At 41.0% G+C, this 19,637-nt stretch overlaps 1 protein-coding gene across 4 annotated transcripts in view; it reads left to right on the top strand.

Annotated features, from left to right (window-relative positions):
• Positions 1 to 19,637, top strand: part of LOC116846486 (protein rhomboid) — a 185,261-nt gene that overhangs the window by 13,895 nt on the left and 151,729 nt on the right. The window contains exons 1-2 of one of the 4 annotated variants that reach the window (XM_032820374.1): positions 152 to 552; positions 1,293 to 1,546. The exons of 1 other annotated variant lie outside the window; for it this stretch is intronic. In XM_032820374.1, the coding sequence (XP_032676265.1) occupies positions 1,516 to 1,546 (31 nt within the window). In that variant the 5' untranslated portion in view covers positions 152 to 552; positions 1,293 to 1,515. Of the gene's footprint in view, positions 1 to 151; positions 553 to 1,084; positions 1,547 to 19,637 lie in introns of those variants that run through there. 2 more of the 4 variants (XM_032820375.1, XM_032820376.1) reach the window with 2 other exon arrangements.

Here is a 19,637-nt window from a genome sequence, read left to right as displayed (position 1 = left end):
ATATATATATATATATATATATATATATATATATATATATATATATATATATATATATATATATATATATATATATATATATATAATTTCCGTGAAATAAAGTTATAATTTCTATAAAATAACGTTTATTTTTGCGAAATCTATTGAAATAAACTTTTATCCCATGAATAAATTTCCAAATATTCCTTTCTCAGTGTGCAGAAAAGTACAAATCGATCGGAAACATGTTGTTAACTAAACCAATACGATTAGTTGACAACGATCGTCAAATAATACGAGTAATAATACTATCGATATATAGCGCGTGTACAACCGAGTATACTTAAATAATTAGTTAACCTCGAAGTATCTCGAGAACGTTGACTATTTTTCGGCCACCGTATATACGCGTCGTTAATCGGCGAGCGAGAACAACGAGCGCTCGCCGAGAGGTGACTTTGCCTTTCAGGCGCCGCGTGCCTGCCCATACGACGCGTCATTACGTCTCGAGCCAACGAGTCACGCGCACGTCGCGGAGTCTGTGTATCGCAGCGTTGATAATTACTGTCGCGGGTGAGGAAAATATTTCGCCGTCTGTTGCAAATATCTAATCGCGTTCTCACTAGCGTCGTGTACTTATCCGTGGCCGAGTCATAAGGGGCGCCGCACACGAATTGACAACAGTAACGTAAGACATCCCGTAAGAATTGACCAATCACTTTGAGTATCGTCGAACCGTAAGGTCGCCATTTTTGTGAATACTTGATTATAATTGGTTCATTTTTACGGCACGTTTTACGTTACTGTTATGTCAATTCGTGTGTGGCGCCCCTAAACGCCACGAAAATCTCAAGTCGAGCAACGTGCATACTGCGACACGCGTATCAGTGATGGGATTTCTACGATAAGCCGTTATGCTAGATTCACACTGGACGCGATGAGCGATGGGCGATGTTTAATGAGTTGCTTTAAAAAGAAATAAGAGCTCTCATTGGATGTCGCTCGTCGCTAATCGCGTCCAGTGTGAATCTAGCATTAGTCGTAACACATAACGTATAACATAAGGCATAAGAAAATCTACCAATTACAGTCCTTCAGAATAGAAATGAAGAATTCTAATTGGTGGATTCTCTTATGCCTTATGTGTTATGCGTTATGTGTTACGACTAACGGCTTAGGCTAGTAAAAACTTAAGCAGTAAAACATAAGCAGCAAGCAAATTGACCAATCACAGTCATTGATTCTTCTTACGGTCTAAGAATCAACGACTGTGATTGATCAATTTGCTTACTGCTTACGTCTTACTGTTTAAGTTTTTCTGTGTGTCACGGCCCTTATTGTAGAAGGTCCATGACTTGTCAGTTGTTTCCTTCGGATTGTTAACGTGTCCTGTCGGTTGTTGAGATATTTCATCGGGCTCTCGTCGGTATCGCGTTAGTTAACACACGTTTCTCCGATCGAATCGTATTTACGCGAGTGTCTTGTGCGACGGAGCAGCCAGGAATAGGATGCTCAGTTCAGAAGCCGAAACGGAGGATGCAGGCAGTGAGACATCATGTACTGCAAGGTGTGTGGAATTATTTATTATGTAGAATATTTCCGATTTTACGAACATATTTAACGTATTTATCGGGTAAATAAGTAAATATCCCGAGTCAAAATTCTCTTCTCAGATTCTGCGCTCTAAAGTTGGCATTTGTTTTTGTTTGATAAATAATCTTAACTTCGTGGATCTTTAATTATTCGTTAACTTGCAACATTTATTTCACATAACACAAAATAACGATTGAAACTGCTGGCCCATGAATATCATCTGTAATTAATTATAATCTCAATTCAAGACCGTGAATAATTTATAAGCACGAATACCGGGCTAAATTTTGCGAACATTGAAATTTGTTTCTCTAACGATGCTGTTTGGAGAACGTAAATTTCAGCTTGAGAATTTACTAACATATTTTTTTTTTAATTTTCATTTCTCGTTATTTTGTCAAAAGTAAATCTTTGTTAATGCTTACATAACTGATATCTTTACAAATCTTTCCTTTTCAACTCTTTTCAAAAGTTTACATTGTGGTAGAAAAATAGCTTGTGCAGTATTATATATTCTTCAAGTTTGATGAAATCTGCAATATTAACGTAGAATCAAAATTTCAATTTGGGTGTTCGCGCGACTACGACTTAGGTTTAATTTTTCAAGATCGTAGTTGCGCAATATCTGCAAAAGTATATTTTATTTTTTGGACAATTATATATAACCACATTTTGTGGTAAAATGGAAAAGAATTATTTCCCATTCTCACAATGGAAATTTCATTAAGGACTAGTAATCTTTACTTTTATCACGCGATGACCTTTAAAGACGTGTCATTTTTATCTCTCTCAAGTCTCACTTCGCGCACTGTGGATCTTGATGGATTGTTTAACGTTTTAATTATCCTCCTCCCTGCGTCTCAGGCTGACGCTGGAACTTTATTCCGTGCGGCGGGGTATCGTTACGAGTACAAGTTTGCAGCGCGAAATGACACACTTTATTCGCATCGCCGAACGATTTGTTTTAATCTGAGACGTGACATAAATACAAGACAACGATAAATGCGAGGGCTATGGCGGCATTATGCCGCCGTCGCGTGATCCGGCGCATAAATAAAGATTTATTCATAAATAAGACGCGATGTAGTTCGCCGCGGGTTGAAACTTGGTTCGCGAGACACAATATAAAGTTTGCCGGTGGTAAGCTTTCGACCGCGTATCCACAAGCTCCTCCGCAACGCCTTTTGATATCGACGATGCGAAATCGCCACGGAATAAATGTAAAGCGCGACTCTTCGAACTTCCGCGCGTTTGCGGATGGACCGACAGGATGTCGTTTTCGGCCGCGACTCCTCCGCTGCGGGATCTCCCCTAGGGGGAGGCGGAGATGGGAGGGCGGGCAGGCGCGTAAATATCGAAAGTATGAAAAATGCACCGGCCGATAGGAAAAAAAAGTTTGCGCCATAAATAAAGATTTGCTTATCTCATAAATAACACGGCGGAGCGATACAAAGTCGAAGACCTCAAACTACGATATAAAGTTCGGCGCGTTGCCTTAAATATCCCGGCCGGCAACAAGCCATATTTTTCGCTACGCGGACGCGCGACTTTCCCCTCGAATTTTTGCGCCGAGTTCACGGGCGGGTTTTATTTCGGAATCTGTTTCTTTTTTATCTTCCAACTGACCGAAATCGCGCGATCTGTAGCGGCGGCCGGCGCCGTCTCGTGGATTCTCCTCGCGCAGCGTCGTGTGAATAATGAAGATACGAGATGAATAATCCCTGCGCCCTGCAGATCGAACTTCGTGATTCTGCTTCCTCCAGCTGTCTAATCAGTTTTTGTTTGCACGCGTATTGTTGTACACGTGCACATGTACAGGCAAAGACACGAAGCATGAGTGAACCCGCAAAAGGACGCCACGCGTTAGCTTTCGGGGATCGTGGGTGTAAAAGTTTGCTCCTTACATTCGATAGCGCGGCACGTGTATTTCTGCTATAAACAAAGATTTATACTCGGCATAAATAACGGCACGCGGCCCCCCGATTTCCCTCGATCGTTGATACAAATATGTATGTATCGCGTGAGGACGGTAACAGGCCGTCTCTCGCGACATAAGTGCGTTTCCTTGCGGACTCCGAGGACCGCCGTAAATTCTGTTTGAATAAATGGAAAGCCCCATTTAGAATTTCGACGGGGCCAGATGGGCCAATAGAACGTTACTCTCGGATGGAACTTTCCAACTACCCGCCGCTCCTCCGTGTTCTCTCCTGCGATTCTCCCTGTCTCTCTCCTCTTCTTTTTCTCTTAGTTTCTCTCTTTCTCTATCTATTTCTATCTCTCCTCTCTCTTTCCCGACGGCGAGAAATACCACCTCGAGAAGACACCTACGGAGGTGGCAAAGGGGACGATCCAACCTAACTTAGCTACCGTGCGGCTGTATCATAGCAATAAACATTCCCCCCGTAGCGCGAGGGTGCGAAGAAACGCGGAGAAACGCAATTGCTCCTCAGCACTCTTCCCCTATTTCGGTATGTTCCTCTCTTCGTCTCTCCTCTCTCTCTCTCTCCTTCGCGCGCGCGCGCGCTCTTCCCTCGCGAACAGCGGTTAACCCGTCGGGCTTTTCCGCGACGTAACTCTCCGTTATCGTATAACGAAAATTATTATGTCAGGAGGGAGTGTTTACGGGAATTATATTACGTAAACTCAATTCTAGTCTCATGTTTCGCGGAGTAATTCCGATTAAGATGCGTTATTATTGTACGTTTTCAACGGCGAATAACGCGTTAACTCAACAACGGCGGTTCTTTTTGACGCCGTCGAGTCAAGATAGTCTCTCTTGTTCTTTTTCTCTCATTACTCTCTTCTGGAATAATCGCAATCGCGGACGACGCGTGCTAAATCGATGCGGTGCACGCGATAACGCCGGCGAATGCGGTCGAAATGGCTGATATTACCGACTGACTACGCGCACAGTTACAGCAAGTTATTAGAAATACGCGATCGAGTTCATTCGCGCCGTCATTAGCGATAATAGGTAGGTGCTAGTAGCGGCGCTCGCGCAGAATCGGGTAATTATTCACCTTTTAGCAGGGGACAAAAACTGATATAAGGGTAAGGAGTTTCTGAATGCAGCGAAGTTGGCAACATCGCGCAGTTGCAGGTACTTTAGTGCTTCCGTTTTTGTCTCGGCCGGATGCACCGGATATGTTTGCGAAGTTCGAAGCGCGGAAAAAGCCTTTCTGGCGTGCGAGAGGAGGCTTCCCATCCTCTCCCTCCTTCCCCCCCCCCTCTCTCTCTCTCTCCCCTCCCGTTCTCTCTAGAGTTGTCCCTTTTTGGATTCTCGAGTGCCATCTTCCGCCACGGGCGCGCGAATCGACTTAAATTGCAATAACTTAGCTCTCTTCGCGCCCGCTCTTAAGTGGAATTTCCGCGACAAAACAAAAACGACGCTCGCACCGATATCATCGTGACAGTGGGTCGCTTTATCGGCGAGCAATCCGTCATCGAGCGTTTTTCGCCGCGTCCCATCGAGCGAAATAGTTCGAAAGGAATATTTTCCGCGCGTAACGGATGTTCACGAAACGAGTACGCTATATCCAAAAGAGGAATTGTGCAAGGAGGATATTTCGCGCAGCGTTTCGCTCCTGTGTCGAAAATAACGCGCGGCATCTGATCCGCATTTCGACGAAATCCGTATTAAAGTAATAACAATGTCTGGATACTACACATTGTACAAAACTTTGTAGTAAATTTAACATTTCACATGTCCCAGTTTATCCTCCTTAATTTTTTCATTGACTTAACGCAGAGCGAACTATTGCGTTATTTTAGCACTTAAAAAAGTGCTCAAAGAAGAGCAGACAAAATAACACAATGATATGTTAAATTAACGTACGAATATGTAAAAACGTATATTAAAAAAAAGACACACACACATACAAACATATCTTCCATTTATCTATATTGATTAAATACAAAACATGTAATATATTTGCTAGTCATTTATCTGTCTTACCTAGTTTCTCGTATCTCGGTAATTTTCGCTGCGTGACTATTTTTTTGAATGTAACACGAAAATTTATACACAGATCGATTTCAACACAAAAAAAATGTTTTTACCAGTATAATAACTGGCATCTAACTTTGGTTTTTCTTATTATTTTGACTTTCTATATGTAGAATATTTAATATATGTATATATATGTTCTACATTTTAAATATCTGCATTTAAAAGCCAAAGCAATAAGAATGCTCAAGTCAGATACCAGCGTTATTAGTATCCTGGCATTGGTACTTCGCTCTACAGTGGATTTCGGTGTCTAGTAATACGCGCTTTAACGAGTAAAACCGCTATAACTCTGAGTGCAATTTCGAGCGCTCGCGGAGCGAGCGTACTTTGCGCCAATTATATCGCGGAGATTGTTTTCGTACGTTGCGTTTCGCGATCGAGACTAACGCGGCGAATAACATGCATGTTCGATTTGCCGTATGTTTACAATCTCCGCGGCGCGTCGCGTGAAACGCGCAAAAGCGATTTGCCCGCGAAAGAGTCTCGGCACAGTGTAACTTTCGCGTTTATGAAGTTGGAGATACGGAAAGTTTGCCCGGGGCCGCGGCAAGAAACGCGATCCCGAAGTTCGCGAGGCGTCTTTGTCCTCTGACGAAGTACCTTCGATGGCAATTCGGATTTTCATATTCTTCATATGGCATATTTTTATGCGCGAAGCGAGAACATCGCGCGATCGTCGCCCTGCGGCGATTTGCGGTGGAAAACAATCGGAACGGCGCAACTTTGGCCGGCAAAGAAAGTAGGAAAGTGGTATTAAAATGCGAACTTCTCGGGAGCGCCGAGCTAACGAGAGAAAAAGAGGGAGAGAATAGCGTTACACACTCTCTCTTTTTCCCTCCCCCTCTCTTTTTCTCATTTATTATTCTTTGTGGAATATTATGTAAGATAAGAGAAGCGCGCTTACATCTCTTATCGTCGGAAATGTCGTAAAGTACTTACGTTTCCACTTGACTTCTCGACCGTCTCTTTGACGTTACCTTTACCATTCTGATATCTCACCTTTATTTGTACGTAGAGCCGCAGATTTTGTATAGTGTATAATCGTTTTCTAAAGGCAAAATTAAAAGTTAACATTTCACTTCGCTCGGTACGGGCGCGGAATTGTCGTACGCGAAATATCTCGATTCTCCGCAGCGAGCACGAGAAAAAGAAGCGTGCGCGATCGAGGAAGTTTTCGCAAAGCAAGAGAACCAGGAACTCTTGTCTTTCGACGATCCACATCGGGGCACGAATTTTCCTATGGACTGAATTTTCACGTTCAAAGAAAATACGTTAGAACGATTCAATATTCGCCAAGTTCGAATACGCGCAGGCGGTGACTGTAAAAGCTTTCAATGTATACGTTTCAACGCTCGAATTCTCTTTCGAATATTCTCTTATGTTGATCGCGTGTTACATCAACTCCAAGCATCTCGAGTGAAATTACTCTAATTGGAAAGAGTTGTTTATCAAACCCATTTCATTTCTGCGCTTGTCGTCGGGCGTGCGTTTAATTTCCTCGCTTTTTTGTTTGTTCTATCGTTGACCGCGCAGGAGAAATTGCTACAGCTGCAAGAACGATCCAACCCACAAAATTATGATTTTTAGGTGTTTCTTTCATCCATGAGTAGTCCATACATTTTTCTACATAGAACAAAAAGGATCGAAGCCTTATTAATTGAAAATTAATACGCGTTTAAAATTGAAAAAAAACCACGTTTTTATTTTCTTGTAGTTGCGCCATTTTTTCATTTTTTATTCATTTTTTTTTTAATTAAACTTGTCAATGGCTCCCCTAACTCTTTCGCTACCAACGGGGTATATGTTTTTTCCGACCATTAATATAATAATAACCTTATTCAATTGAATAAGCAACTTTTTTGACATATTCAGAAAATATCAGCTATCACTCTACTTATTATCGCATTGGGACAAATATTATTCTGCCAAAAATCTTAGTGCGATATCAGTGGCCCTATTTTATTGAGGCATATAAAATTTTTAATTTTTTGCTTAAAACTACATTATATTAATGTATTTAATGAAGTGAAAGTTAAACAGAATTGTGTATTTAAAAATTAAAATTGGTAACGAAAAAGTTAAAAAGAAGAAAATTAACTATGTTTGATTTGCCAAACACTTCAGTGCTATCTATACTTTTTAAATCATGTACCAAATTTTCATTTTTATTCTTCTCAAAACTTATCTTATGTGAGTTGGGTCTTGCAAAACTACGGCCAATTATCGTGGATATTTGTCGAAATAAAAGCATCAGCACGATAATCCGGAATATGTGCTTCCTCAAGTATAATTAGTATTCTTCATTGAATTACTATATTTTTAATTGCCTAGTTCAGTTAGAAATATAGCATTGCAATCGGTAAAATTTCGCTGAAGGGATCAGTTAATAGTAGTAACTATTCTCATTATCGATACACTTTTCAAACACAGACAATGCCATCGTATGCAAGACACATGACAGCCGTTAATTCCATCGTCAGAAAGTTGGGTCTGGTACAGCGTATAACGAATTTGCGTACTAGAAACCTTGCAGTGAAATGTTACTTCCACTGATTGAAATCAATGAGAAATGAGATGGAGTCGTAAAATGGGAACGTTTCCACTGAAAATCAGTGAATACTCACTGATCATTGGTGAAATAGTAGCTCTTTTACTGATTCGATCAGAAACAATTTTACTGATTCACTTTAAGAGACTATATTACTTTAAGAGACTATATTACTTTAAGAGAGAGAGAGAGAGAGAGAGAGAGAGAGAGAGAGAGAGAGAGAGAGAGAGCGAGGAATAGATTATCTGAGACGAGAAATTGCGCGAGTCTTCTCGGACGATTCACCACGGTCGATTTTCCTACCGCGTAGTCCGAGTGGGATCAGCCTAGTTTAACTTCTGCATGATTACAAGCCTCATTACGCTTATGGTTCCCCCGTGGATCGAGTTAGTTAGCATTAGCGAATTTACAAAGCAATTCGTATTATCGCTGACTGCGTCCAACGTGCTGAAATAATTATACTTCAATGAATATCACGGCATCGTGTCGGCTCGGGGAGCTCGGCGCTCGCCGAATCGCTCGCGAAGTTCGTCGACGTTTAATAGTCAAGTCCCGTCACATTTATCGCAGTTGTTTGTCAGTATTTATGGCGCTTTGCCCCGCCGATTTCCGCGGAAAAATAATTTATTACGCGGAAACGTCCAACCCTCGCGCACACGCGCACACGCGCGCTGTGATTTCTCGGGCCTGTGTTTTTACGGCGCTATCTCGCTACGAAATATTGGGACGACGATATTTTCGTGTAGAAAATTACTCGTGCACCGTGATCTCGTATTTTTTATATTCGAGATTGCACCCTGTCGGAGGAGGAGGCAGAAATATATACGAGACGTGCGTTATATTTTCAGCGTGTCGCTCGTCGCGAAATTGGAAATTCGTTCGCGAATATTATGGAAAGTATCGCACACTCCAATCCTTTCTCTCGTCTTATAGGATTGAAACGGTTCTAATTACGAGGGTCGTTCGAAAAGTACGCAGTCTAACACAGAGATAGCGCGAATTTGGTCAAATCTTTATTACCGTATTTCAGAACCCTCCATTCACTAGGCTTAGTAAATGTCCAGGCTATTACGCCAGATAGTGCACATACTCGTCTACCCTCATTTACTCATCTGATCCGTCTATCCTCCGTTTTGAGAGACACACATATCGGAACAAGATATTCCGAATCCCGTAAAGTGTGGTCGTAGATGACACGAACGGATACGCGTGAGGTAAGAGTAGGCGAGCGTGCCAGAAAAGTTGCTGGAGCGAAAAGTCGTCGCATCTGGCTGCGAAATGGAGTTCGCGTTTTCCGCATACACAACGGGTTCTCCTCCTCCGCGCGAAGGCGGTTGCGCCGTGTCGGGCTGTCCCGTGCAACTTTCGTGTCTCGTTCGTATTTGACAACACGGCGCAAAAATTTGCAAGTAAATGAACGAGACCTAAACGTCCATCTTGCCGCTGGTGCACCGAGTCGAGTTTGGGCGAAGTAACAAAGAGCGAGCTTAAATAGAGAACCGCGGGAGGAAGGGATGGAAGAGAGAGAGAGAGAGAGAGAGAGAGAGAAAAAGAAAGAGAAAGAGAGAGGTGAAATCTCTTGTCACGGCATTAATTAATCGTCCCAACTTTTAAGTAAATCGTTGCGCCGCGCTCTTCCCGTGCTCCCCGTCCCCGTGCCTTTGTCGTTGCTATTCCGCACGTCGACGACCAGCATCGTCGGGGGCTATTCGTCATGCGGGCTGCGCCGAACGTTTCCAAAACATAAATTTCCACTGACGTGGCGCAACTTTCCAGGAGAGTCCGCGCCCTGACCGGCGGCGACGGGAGTTCCTCGAGTGCGACACGAGGCCACGGGATTAAGCGTAGCGCCGAAGGGAGAGCGGAATTAGAGGAGTAGTGCGAAAGTATGACCGACTTTCAAGAGAGGATTCCAGACGCGAGTCGCAAAAGTAGCAAATCGAGTTGATTTCGAGAGCTCGCTGTTTAAGTTTCCTCCGTGAGCGCGCGTCCTCCTCCGCGGAAACGAGATTGCAACAAATTAAAGTGTTATAGCCAATTAATAAAATGAAGGTTATTGAATCAAAGCGAAACACGAGCGAAACGCTTGAGAGATAGGCAGGTTCTGTCTGTGGAAAATGTAACCGCAATATCTACCGTATTGTCATACGTCCTTCTGTGCTTACGCGAAATCCAGATTCTCGTCTCGTTCAAATATAAATTTAAGCAAATATTAGCTTAATTACCAAAGCCACGGAAAGTAGCACGAGAGCATTCGCGCCGGGGGTGTGAGAGTGGGAAGAGAGGCGAGGTGCAGAATCGGTGAGACGGTAAAAACATGCCGACTGTCGTCCTCCTTTGAATCTACCCGCGGGACTATTCGACGACGTAAGAAAGGGCGGGGAAGGACATTAATTTCCGGTCTCTCGTTCGCAACGAGAGCCTCGTTTTTACGGCCGGCTTTATGCCGCTCCGCTCAAATAAGCTAAAAATTATGTGCTGTGTAAGTGGAATGAGAAAAGAGACTTCCCTCCGCGTGCAGTTCGTAAGAAAAGCTGAAAAGATATCGCCGTAATTTCATGCTGATATAATGTCCGGCCGTAAAGGATAGCGAGGAAGTATATCGTTTGCAGACAATAATTGGGTATCTCTGCGAACGAGGGAGAAACGTGTTTTATATTCTTCTCTAGGAATTTTTATTTTTCTGAAAAGTGTTTGAATCGCGCGCGCAAGTCTTGAGAAATTTTCATTTCGTCTCATGTAGTCAGGAAAAAAGATATAGTGTACGCTACCAGAAATATTTAATCGTTTTAGTTATCCTAGCATCACCATAGTTATCTTTGTATGATCGTAATGTGTTGATATAACTCAGTTACTTTGGCACATTAACTACATCAACGTAGTTGCGCGTGATCTGATTGTGGCAGCCAGAAATCAGTTGAGCTGACATTTACCCCATTTGTATGGATACACTAGTTGGAGCAATCAGATATCGTCACTGCAACTCTCAACAATCGCTCTGTGCTTTGTACAGCAACCACGTAAATTAGTTGTTCTGTATTTTACTATTAATCCGGTTGGTACAACCAGATTTATGCCAATCATATTGTATTTTCCGTACATCTTCTTTTTTGCAGTCAAAAATATGTTTCGCTGCTTCGAGTAGAATTCTGAATGTCACAGTTAAAATTTATTGCTGCTTTTTATATCTGCTAGAAAATTGTCTGTGGTATGTGGAATTTTCAGCAGCAGTGACATTCTAGCAATATTTGCTAGAAAATTTAGGTTGAGTGTGAGGATTACACATTCGTTTGTCTTTCCTCGCTGGTCTTTTTGTCCACCACAATCCATTTTTGTAAGACGTGTGACTGACTTTAGTCTGAATGAGCGCCACAGAGAAAGAGACTTTCTTGTTAAAGAATGCGGCCAAGCGGCATAGACATTTGCCCCTTTTCCAAAAATTTTAAATATTTCAATTAATGATACCAATATTCCAATGAATGATGGTATGAAGTTTATGTCGAGTAGATTAAGAATATAAAGTCTTGATATTATTTTCGTAGTCGTTTAAAAGATAAACAGTCCAAATGTTGCAATTTTAATAATAGGACTGTATGTTGAGATTGTAACATTTTGGGCCGTTTGAATCTCCCAAACGGCTACGAGAATAAAATGGAAATTTTATATTCTTAATCTACTCGTTCTAAGCTTCTCAAATCAATGTATTGGAAAAATAGAGTCAAATCATTTATTGGAATATTCGAAGTTTCACAAAATCCCACACGGAGAAAAATAATTTTGCTCTTTTAGTAAAATCGTCGTTGCTACTGCATATTCGTAGTGACATCAAAAAATTTAGTTAACGTAATTAATTTTACAAATTATTTGTTATCAGAGTAAAAGTAGTTTCGTTGCTAGGATAGAAAAAATTTCTTGAGTATATTTGTCTTAAGAATCACGTTAATTTACTATTGATGCAAAATAATGTATCTTTAGCAAATTTATTTACTATCAGAGCAAAACTGCAACTGCTTATATAAATCCATCATGGTTCTTATAGTAAAATAATTTGTAGATTCAGCAAATAGTGATTAATACTCTTACAAATTTTTTTGCTATCCATATAATAACGAAAAGATTTTGCTAGAGCAGCAGAAAATTTGCTGGGCCAGCAAATTATTTTTCTCCGCGTATGGAAAAGGGGCGAAACTTGGCCACACTCTTTCAAAAAATAGTTCGGACAGAAATTCTGTGTGTGTCTGTTGCCTGTGTTGATTAAATATAAAACATACGCGTTATCGTAGTGTTTGCTAATCATTTCCATTCATTTTAGCTAATTTTTTACATCTGGATAATTATCGCAGACTACAGGACCATTTTGTTGAATGTCATTTCGTCGCCGCCTTATCGAATTCGTCGTCGATCGAAACCGCGAGACATTGGTAGTGTGTTACTAATTAAATAAATTAACGCGAGTCGCATACAACGTCGATACCGCGTCGAAGCTGAGAGTGTATTATTGCTGAGGCCAACGATATATTATTTATGTGGCCACAGGGAACTCGCACACGTCGCCCGGCGCATAATTCAGCGTGCGATCAAGGGGCCGTAAAGGGCCCTGCCTAAATATCCTTGAACACATACGAACAGTTTCCGAACTGTTAATCGCGCGCGCGCGGCTAGTAATAGATATTGTTCCACTTATAGTTATCGCGTGGCGCGCGCGTAGAAGTTATCGACTCCCTCGACGACTGTAATCGCAGAAGTAGTTTCAAGGATCCGTTTTCAGCGGTCGACGCTAATAGTAACGCGATATTGAGTTTCCGTTGTATTTACGAGTACCGGTCTTTGCCGCGAGGAAACATAGATATTCCTGGGTCGTTAGGTTACCGCGACCGCGATTCCTCAGCTGCAGTATCGCGCTATACTTATATCGAATGCGCCAAGTGGGCTTTGCACATGGCGGTTTTGGATTAATCAGTTTTGCTTTGGCTCAGATCACGTCGCCGTTACTCTGTATAAGCGCGATTAGTAGCGCGACATCGTCATACGCGAATTAGCAACTTATCAAGAAATCGGGAAAAAGAGAATGTTGTTTTTCTTTGAGAGGAATTCGTAAATAGAATTCAGGGAAAGTCCTTGTGAAATCAAACAATACAAAAAATGGCATCTTTATTCTCGGCAGTTTCGACTGAAATTCATTGCATTGTGACGTTAATGAGTAATTTCGGATTTTTCAGATGAAACAAAACGATAGCATTTTACATAATGTTATTGTTAGGACAATGTATTCGCTATTGTAATCTTTTACCATTCTTCACGTGTATTTTTTCGCAAATTATAACGACATAAAAATATAATCTCGTTACATTTTATCTGAAAAATATGAAATTACTTATGAGACGGAGAATTATGTAGTAAAAATGACTATAGAATTGCATAAAAGATCGACATTTTGCATTAATTTTTTTATCCTTTCCTTTATATTTTTTATTTTTATTTTTTCTTCTTTATTCTATTGATATTTATATTTTACGAATTGAAATATATTATTGGAAAATTTGCTATGTTTCTTGGCAAGATAGACTTTACTGCTGTCTAGTTTTACTACGCGGAGAAAATATTTTAATAAAAATTGCGTTAAGATTATATTTCATTAAAACGTTTTTTGTAAAGCTGAACCGATACTGTAATGTAAATTGTTACAGAAATAGCAAATATATATATACATATAATGTATGTCTGTATGGTTTCTACAGACTCTTAAATCTGGATCTGGATCAAATTTTGCATAGTTATATTATGGGATCCTACGGAAAATATAGGTTAATATGAAACCTTATCCTCTTCCCTTGATTTCGTTCCTTGACACTTTCATCCCCTTGTGGTAACCTGGGTAATCCGGATAGTTTAAGCTAGTATGATATAAAAATATATTAAAATAATTATAATAATTTTGTAGCAGAAAGTCTAACCTAGCCTAACATTTCTAAACAAATGTATAGTAATTTCCGTATGGTCCAAAATAACCAAATTTTTTAGTAATTTTCACGATATTTTTTCCGTGTATAGAAACATAGTGGAATTAAAAAGAGTTTATATGGAAGAAAAGAAAAAAACTATAATATTCTTCCCATGTACGCAACTTATTTATTCACAAACATTGACGAAAAACGAATTTAGTGAATTTAATTTCACGGTACTTCAATCGCTGCGTTACGATACGATCGATTTTTCTTCGCGAGCCCGTGTATATTTTTATACATTCGATGATGATTCTATCCGGAGAACAGGGATGCACAGAGCGCAGAGGGAAGTAATGACCACTGTTTTATAGCGTAACGATTATGTCCCTTCTTTGATCGTCGAGCTTGCACATGGCACTGCAGAATCAAATTCACACGCGCGTTTACGGCTGGGCTCTCGCGCGCCGGTCCTTTTCTCCAAATTTCCCTTTGATTCCTCTGTTATATTTCACTCGGACCTGTTGCGAGCGGTGAACTATTTTGACGTATTTTACGTTCGCGCGGGCGGCAGCTCGTGCGCGTATGTATGTTCTGTGAGAATCGGTAATGTTACATCCATAATCCATAACGCACATCCGATCGCAATTTTTGTCAACAGAAACGCATCAGACATGCGGATGCCTATGCATCTGCCCGCGTCCAAAAATAATCCATTTGTGTTGCTCATCGTATGTATCTGTCAGGGGATCGCCGCACGTGCGCGCGCGCACATTCGAATTAACGAACCAACAAGCCCGAATAAATGTTTATCGACGTTGCATCCCCGATAATCTATTGAGTTAATATTTTTATTTGCGTGCGCGCATCACACAAGCGTGTACACTCTAATCTATATCATAACACGGTCATGTTTATCATTAACGATGCGTACGATAGGCTGCAGTTTTATATTGGCCGTCAAAATAATAGGACGGAGATAATGGACGTGATAATAAATCGAGCAGATTGCCCGCGATGAATTATAATCGCGACGTGTGAATATTATATAAATCGCGTGTCTCTTTTGCCCCTCTATCGACCTCTGATATCGAGGAACCATCCCGCCTTCCCTCCTTCAGCTTTTTCTTTTCATAAGTTTCCCTTAACCCAGCCGTCTATTAGGACTTCGTTATTCAGTGCGTTCTTTTAATGGCGCTTGAGAGCGAAACATAATTCACCTTCAATGACCGTCACGATCGTTACTGTCTCGTGATCTCGTTAATTCTCGAAGTTAAGCCGTAAGTCGATGCAGAAGGAAGCGAAAGAGAGCGGAGAGATGCGCGGGCGGTTTATAAAGACGACGAGAGCGAAACGAATAATTGGCAAACTATTGACCGCGCAGTTGCGATCTAGTTGCCTCCTCCGTCTTGGAATAATCAAAACAGCGTCGTTTGAGATCCCGGCTGAGATATGTTAACGGAAGTGAAGTTACATAACTCGCGCTTTGCGCATAAATTTTCTTTCCGCTTGTAAATTACCGCGTCGAGAGCTAATTAAAAATTCAAGCGTAAAATTCGAGCTTTTTTTAGAAAGAGAGAGAGGAGAAAGAGAATATTAATTAATAATTAATATTAGTATTTAAAGATCCAAACAATAAAAACGTCTCGAACAAGAGATATAGTGGGGATTGCAAAGTGATTTAGATAAGTACTATGAAGTTAGAAGCTTACTAAACAGTTAAAATTGAGAATCATTATCCACGGACTTACGAGGTAATATTATAATTAATAATCCAATTAAGAACACTAAATACTAATATAAATAACAGTGTTACTAATAATATTTAAAAATAATACAATATTATTGAGCAAGTCTGACACACACACACACACACGGACACATCCGGAAACATCGAAGATGTTTAGTAACTCTCAATCTAGGCAAGACATTGATAAGTTTATATGTCCGGGAACATTTGGTACTTTTTACCTTACTTTACACCTTACTTTACGCGGCTGGATCTTCCAGCAGCATCCCATAATATCAAATAACGATTCTCGCTGCCCAGAACACCATGCGCGCGTTCCAGCCTTTGCGTTAACCACGAAGCGAGTCTACCCTCTCGCCTTTATCGCGCCCGTTTATTCGACGGTTCTCCTCCTAATGGCATCGCGATCATTCGGAACATAATTCAGCCCCAATGATCGTCCCGATCGTTAATGTCCCGCTTCCGCGGTCTCGTTAATTCTCCGGCTTGAGCCTTTATACGGGGCGCGTGTGAGTGCGAGGGCGTGAGGACGAGGAGGAGCACGACGACGACGACGACGACGACGACGACGACGACGGTGGGAATTGCGGCGTGAGGCACGGCATGCCGTGGCGAGGGAGCGGAGATACCTCGTGCGGGCGGGGGAGGACGTGGAGGACTGGAGAGAGAGATAGTCACTATCAATTTTCCTCTAATAGGAGTGCAGCACCGTAACGAGGTCATACGAGAGAGCGAGAGGGAGGGAGAGGCTGGGGAGACCCGGGGAGGGAGTGTCGCGAGCGATCGCACTCGCGGTAACGAACTCACGACACATTGTGTCACCGACATTAATGACGTAACGAGAGAATCGACGGCGCCGCGCCCCGCACCACGTTCTCTTAGATGTTAGTTTCGGAATTTTCCGGAAATTCGCCACGTGGCTCCAAAGACCTTCCCCCTTGTCCCTCCCCTTTGTCGACCTTGCTCTCGCTTTGTCTCTTCCTCTTTGTCGTCTTCACGACGACGCTCTCGATGAGCATAATCGTGGCACCGGTGATAATCCTCTGTGAGCCGAGTCGTACGACGTTTCATTCGCGTGCCCGACGTTTCGTCTCGTGTCACCGTCGAGCAGCTTGAATCAAACTTTTCTCATTAGATCTGTCATTCGGACGGACATGGCTGCTTCTCGAAGCGCGCTCGAGGCGAACACACGTCGAAACGCGCGATTTTTACTTTTCAAAATTGTTCCCGCCCGCGAGAGACTCGAAATAACTTTGGACGTGAAGTTTATTATAGCTCCTGTAGTGTACACGGAGAGAATTTTATAGTAAAAATTGCTATAGAAAACTTTGCAACCGAGAAGAATAGGTCAATATTATGCAGCAATTGTCTCTTCTTTTCACCTGTGCTATTTATATTTGATGAACTGTAGAATATGCTGTTAAAATTGCTATGTTTCTAGTAAAATTTACCACGCTAAGAGAAGAGATATTCGAAAAATAAAATATATTGGTTATATATATGGTGGGTACTAAAAACAGTAATATTTTCTTTAATCTATGTTCTTTTATTTAAACAGAATCAACAGTTTTTTTTATAGAAAATCAACAGTTGTTTTTATAGAAAACAAGGTTTTAAGAGTACGTGTATTTCCTTATTTTAAAAATATTTTGTATAAGTAAATTATATTATTAATTCCTATCGAATAAATAGTTTTTATTTTTTAGATATGTATATTCTTTCTTCGTCAATGTATATTCCTTAATAAGATAAACTTATTTTTTCTTGCATTACTGGAAACAGTAAAATTGAAAAGATTTTATTTGAAAAAAGACTAACATATTCTCTCTGTGTAGTTGTTGCATAAAATTTGCGACACCTTTTTTAACGAGTTTATACAATACAATAATACATTTACTTTTGTTATCTTAAAAATTTGACAGCTCTGAAATCTCTCAGTGCGTAAGCTTGTGCAGAGGCTCGTAGTTTCGTTAACTTTGTAAATTCGTAAAAAGGGTGTCGCGAACTTTGTGCAAACAACTGTATATATACTGTACATAGACTGTATAGACTGTTTGTAGACAGTCGGTTGGATATTTATAGACAATTAATTGGATTTGAAAGAAATCCCTTTAGTAGGACAAAAGCACGTTTGCTGTTTGATGATCGTTAGAGAAACAAATCGAATAGTCACTGTTCTAAATCATTTCTCACCACTTGTCATTTTAACGAACATGCATTGCCTGAGATACAAATCGCATTTGTTCTCGTATGTTTAGGTCAGATTAGTTATGTCCCCGTCTTACAAAAGTGTTGTTTAGAACTGCAACTGAAAATTAACGAATTATTCGTTGTTCCGTATCAACAAGTCGTTTATTGTAGATATTTTGTTAAATTAGCAAAACTGTTTTCTCAGTGCGACGTTTTCTCTCGAACAGCCCATAAACAGCGAACTTGGTTTCGCGCAAATCGTTCGTAAACGTGCGTTGCGTGAAGCTGTTCGCGGATGATTTTAATTTCGCATTTGCAAGAGTGGATGACACGATATACGTGTTTCTAAGTATTGCTAAACGTGCGGATTGTCGCTCTCATTGAAGCGAACGCGTGCCTTTTGATAAGCGCGTATTGTCACGGGGATATGCAAATGTGTGTGCGTGTGTTTACCGCGCATTACGGCATGGAATCTCTGTATTTGCGCTGCGCTGGTATCAAGACGCATCGCGTCACCGTAATATACGGATACGTACCACGTGTTTACCCTATCCGCACCGCGAATGCTATCACAGACGACGGATTGCGGAATTGGGGAACTGCCACTAAATCATTGACTTACCGTGTTCAAACGTCTCTTCGCGCGACGAAACACGCGCTTTTGCAGTCGAGAGCTCGCCGCGGCTAAAGGACCTCCACAACGAGACCAGTTTCCCGTATAACATACATTGTGTTCGATTCGAGCGCGTGCGTTATTGCTCCAGCAAAATTGAAACATTTATCGGGACGGTCTTATAAGATCCACGAGAAATGAGCTTGGCGGGTGACGCGAATTAATCACGCGATTTCGACGAGCACGTCGATAAAATGAATCGCGTTCTAATACCGTGATTTAGACCGTGAGCTCAGCAAATACATCTGAATTATTATTTGAAGAACAACAGCGCCGTGTGTGTAAACGTGAAAAATGAAAAATTGTCAAACCGCACCAAGAATGATTTATGGCAAGCCGCCTCTTCATACTCTCTCCCGTGTTCTCTCCCCTGCGTCTCCCTCGCTCTCTCGCTGCCTAATATTTGTCGAACGGTCATATCGTTCGATGTAAATGCATTTCATGAATATGCATGGGCGCTTTATACGCATTCTCCCTAATTATCGCATACACAATTTTGCTAATCGATAACATCGAGTTGTTGTATCGCAAAAACATTGTATTATATCCACGTAAGCGCGATCCTATTAGCGCGTGCAAATCAGTTCCATGATTCCGTAGTAATATATTTCATGGCAGCGCTATATGTGCGCGGAGAAACTAGCTTAAAAAGATTATTTTTCGAATAGTCATTTGCGCGTAAATTATTCATGTATATTAAACTTATTCGTATAAAATGATTTAATATTAATATTGATGATATTCGCAACTAATTGATTATTATTTTTATGCTTAAATTAATTTTTCATTTGGCAATTACACGTGTTACGAGCGTGCTTTTACGCGTACTCTTGTCGAGTTATTCCAATCGACGATGTAATGAGCATATAATCCACTCTCTATAACAAATATAATTTCATTTTTAAATTCTCATTTTTAAATTACGTTTTCAAATCCTTGTACTTATAGCCTCG

Source organism: Odontomachus brunneus, unplaced genomic scaffold (assembly GCF_010583005.1).
Source record: "Odontomachus brunneus isolate Ranch 3 - 2012 unplaced genomic scaffold, Obru_v1 Obru_scaffold_065, whole genome shotgun sequence".
NCBI classification, from domain to species: domain Eukaryota; kingdom Metazoa; phylum Arthropoda; class Insecta; order Hymenoptera; family Formicidae; genus Odontomachus; species Odontomachus brunneus.
This window is presented reverse-complemented; position numbering and strand designations above follow the sequence as displayed.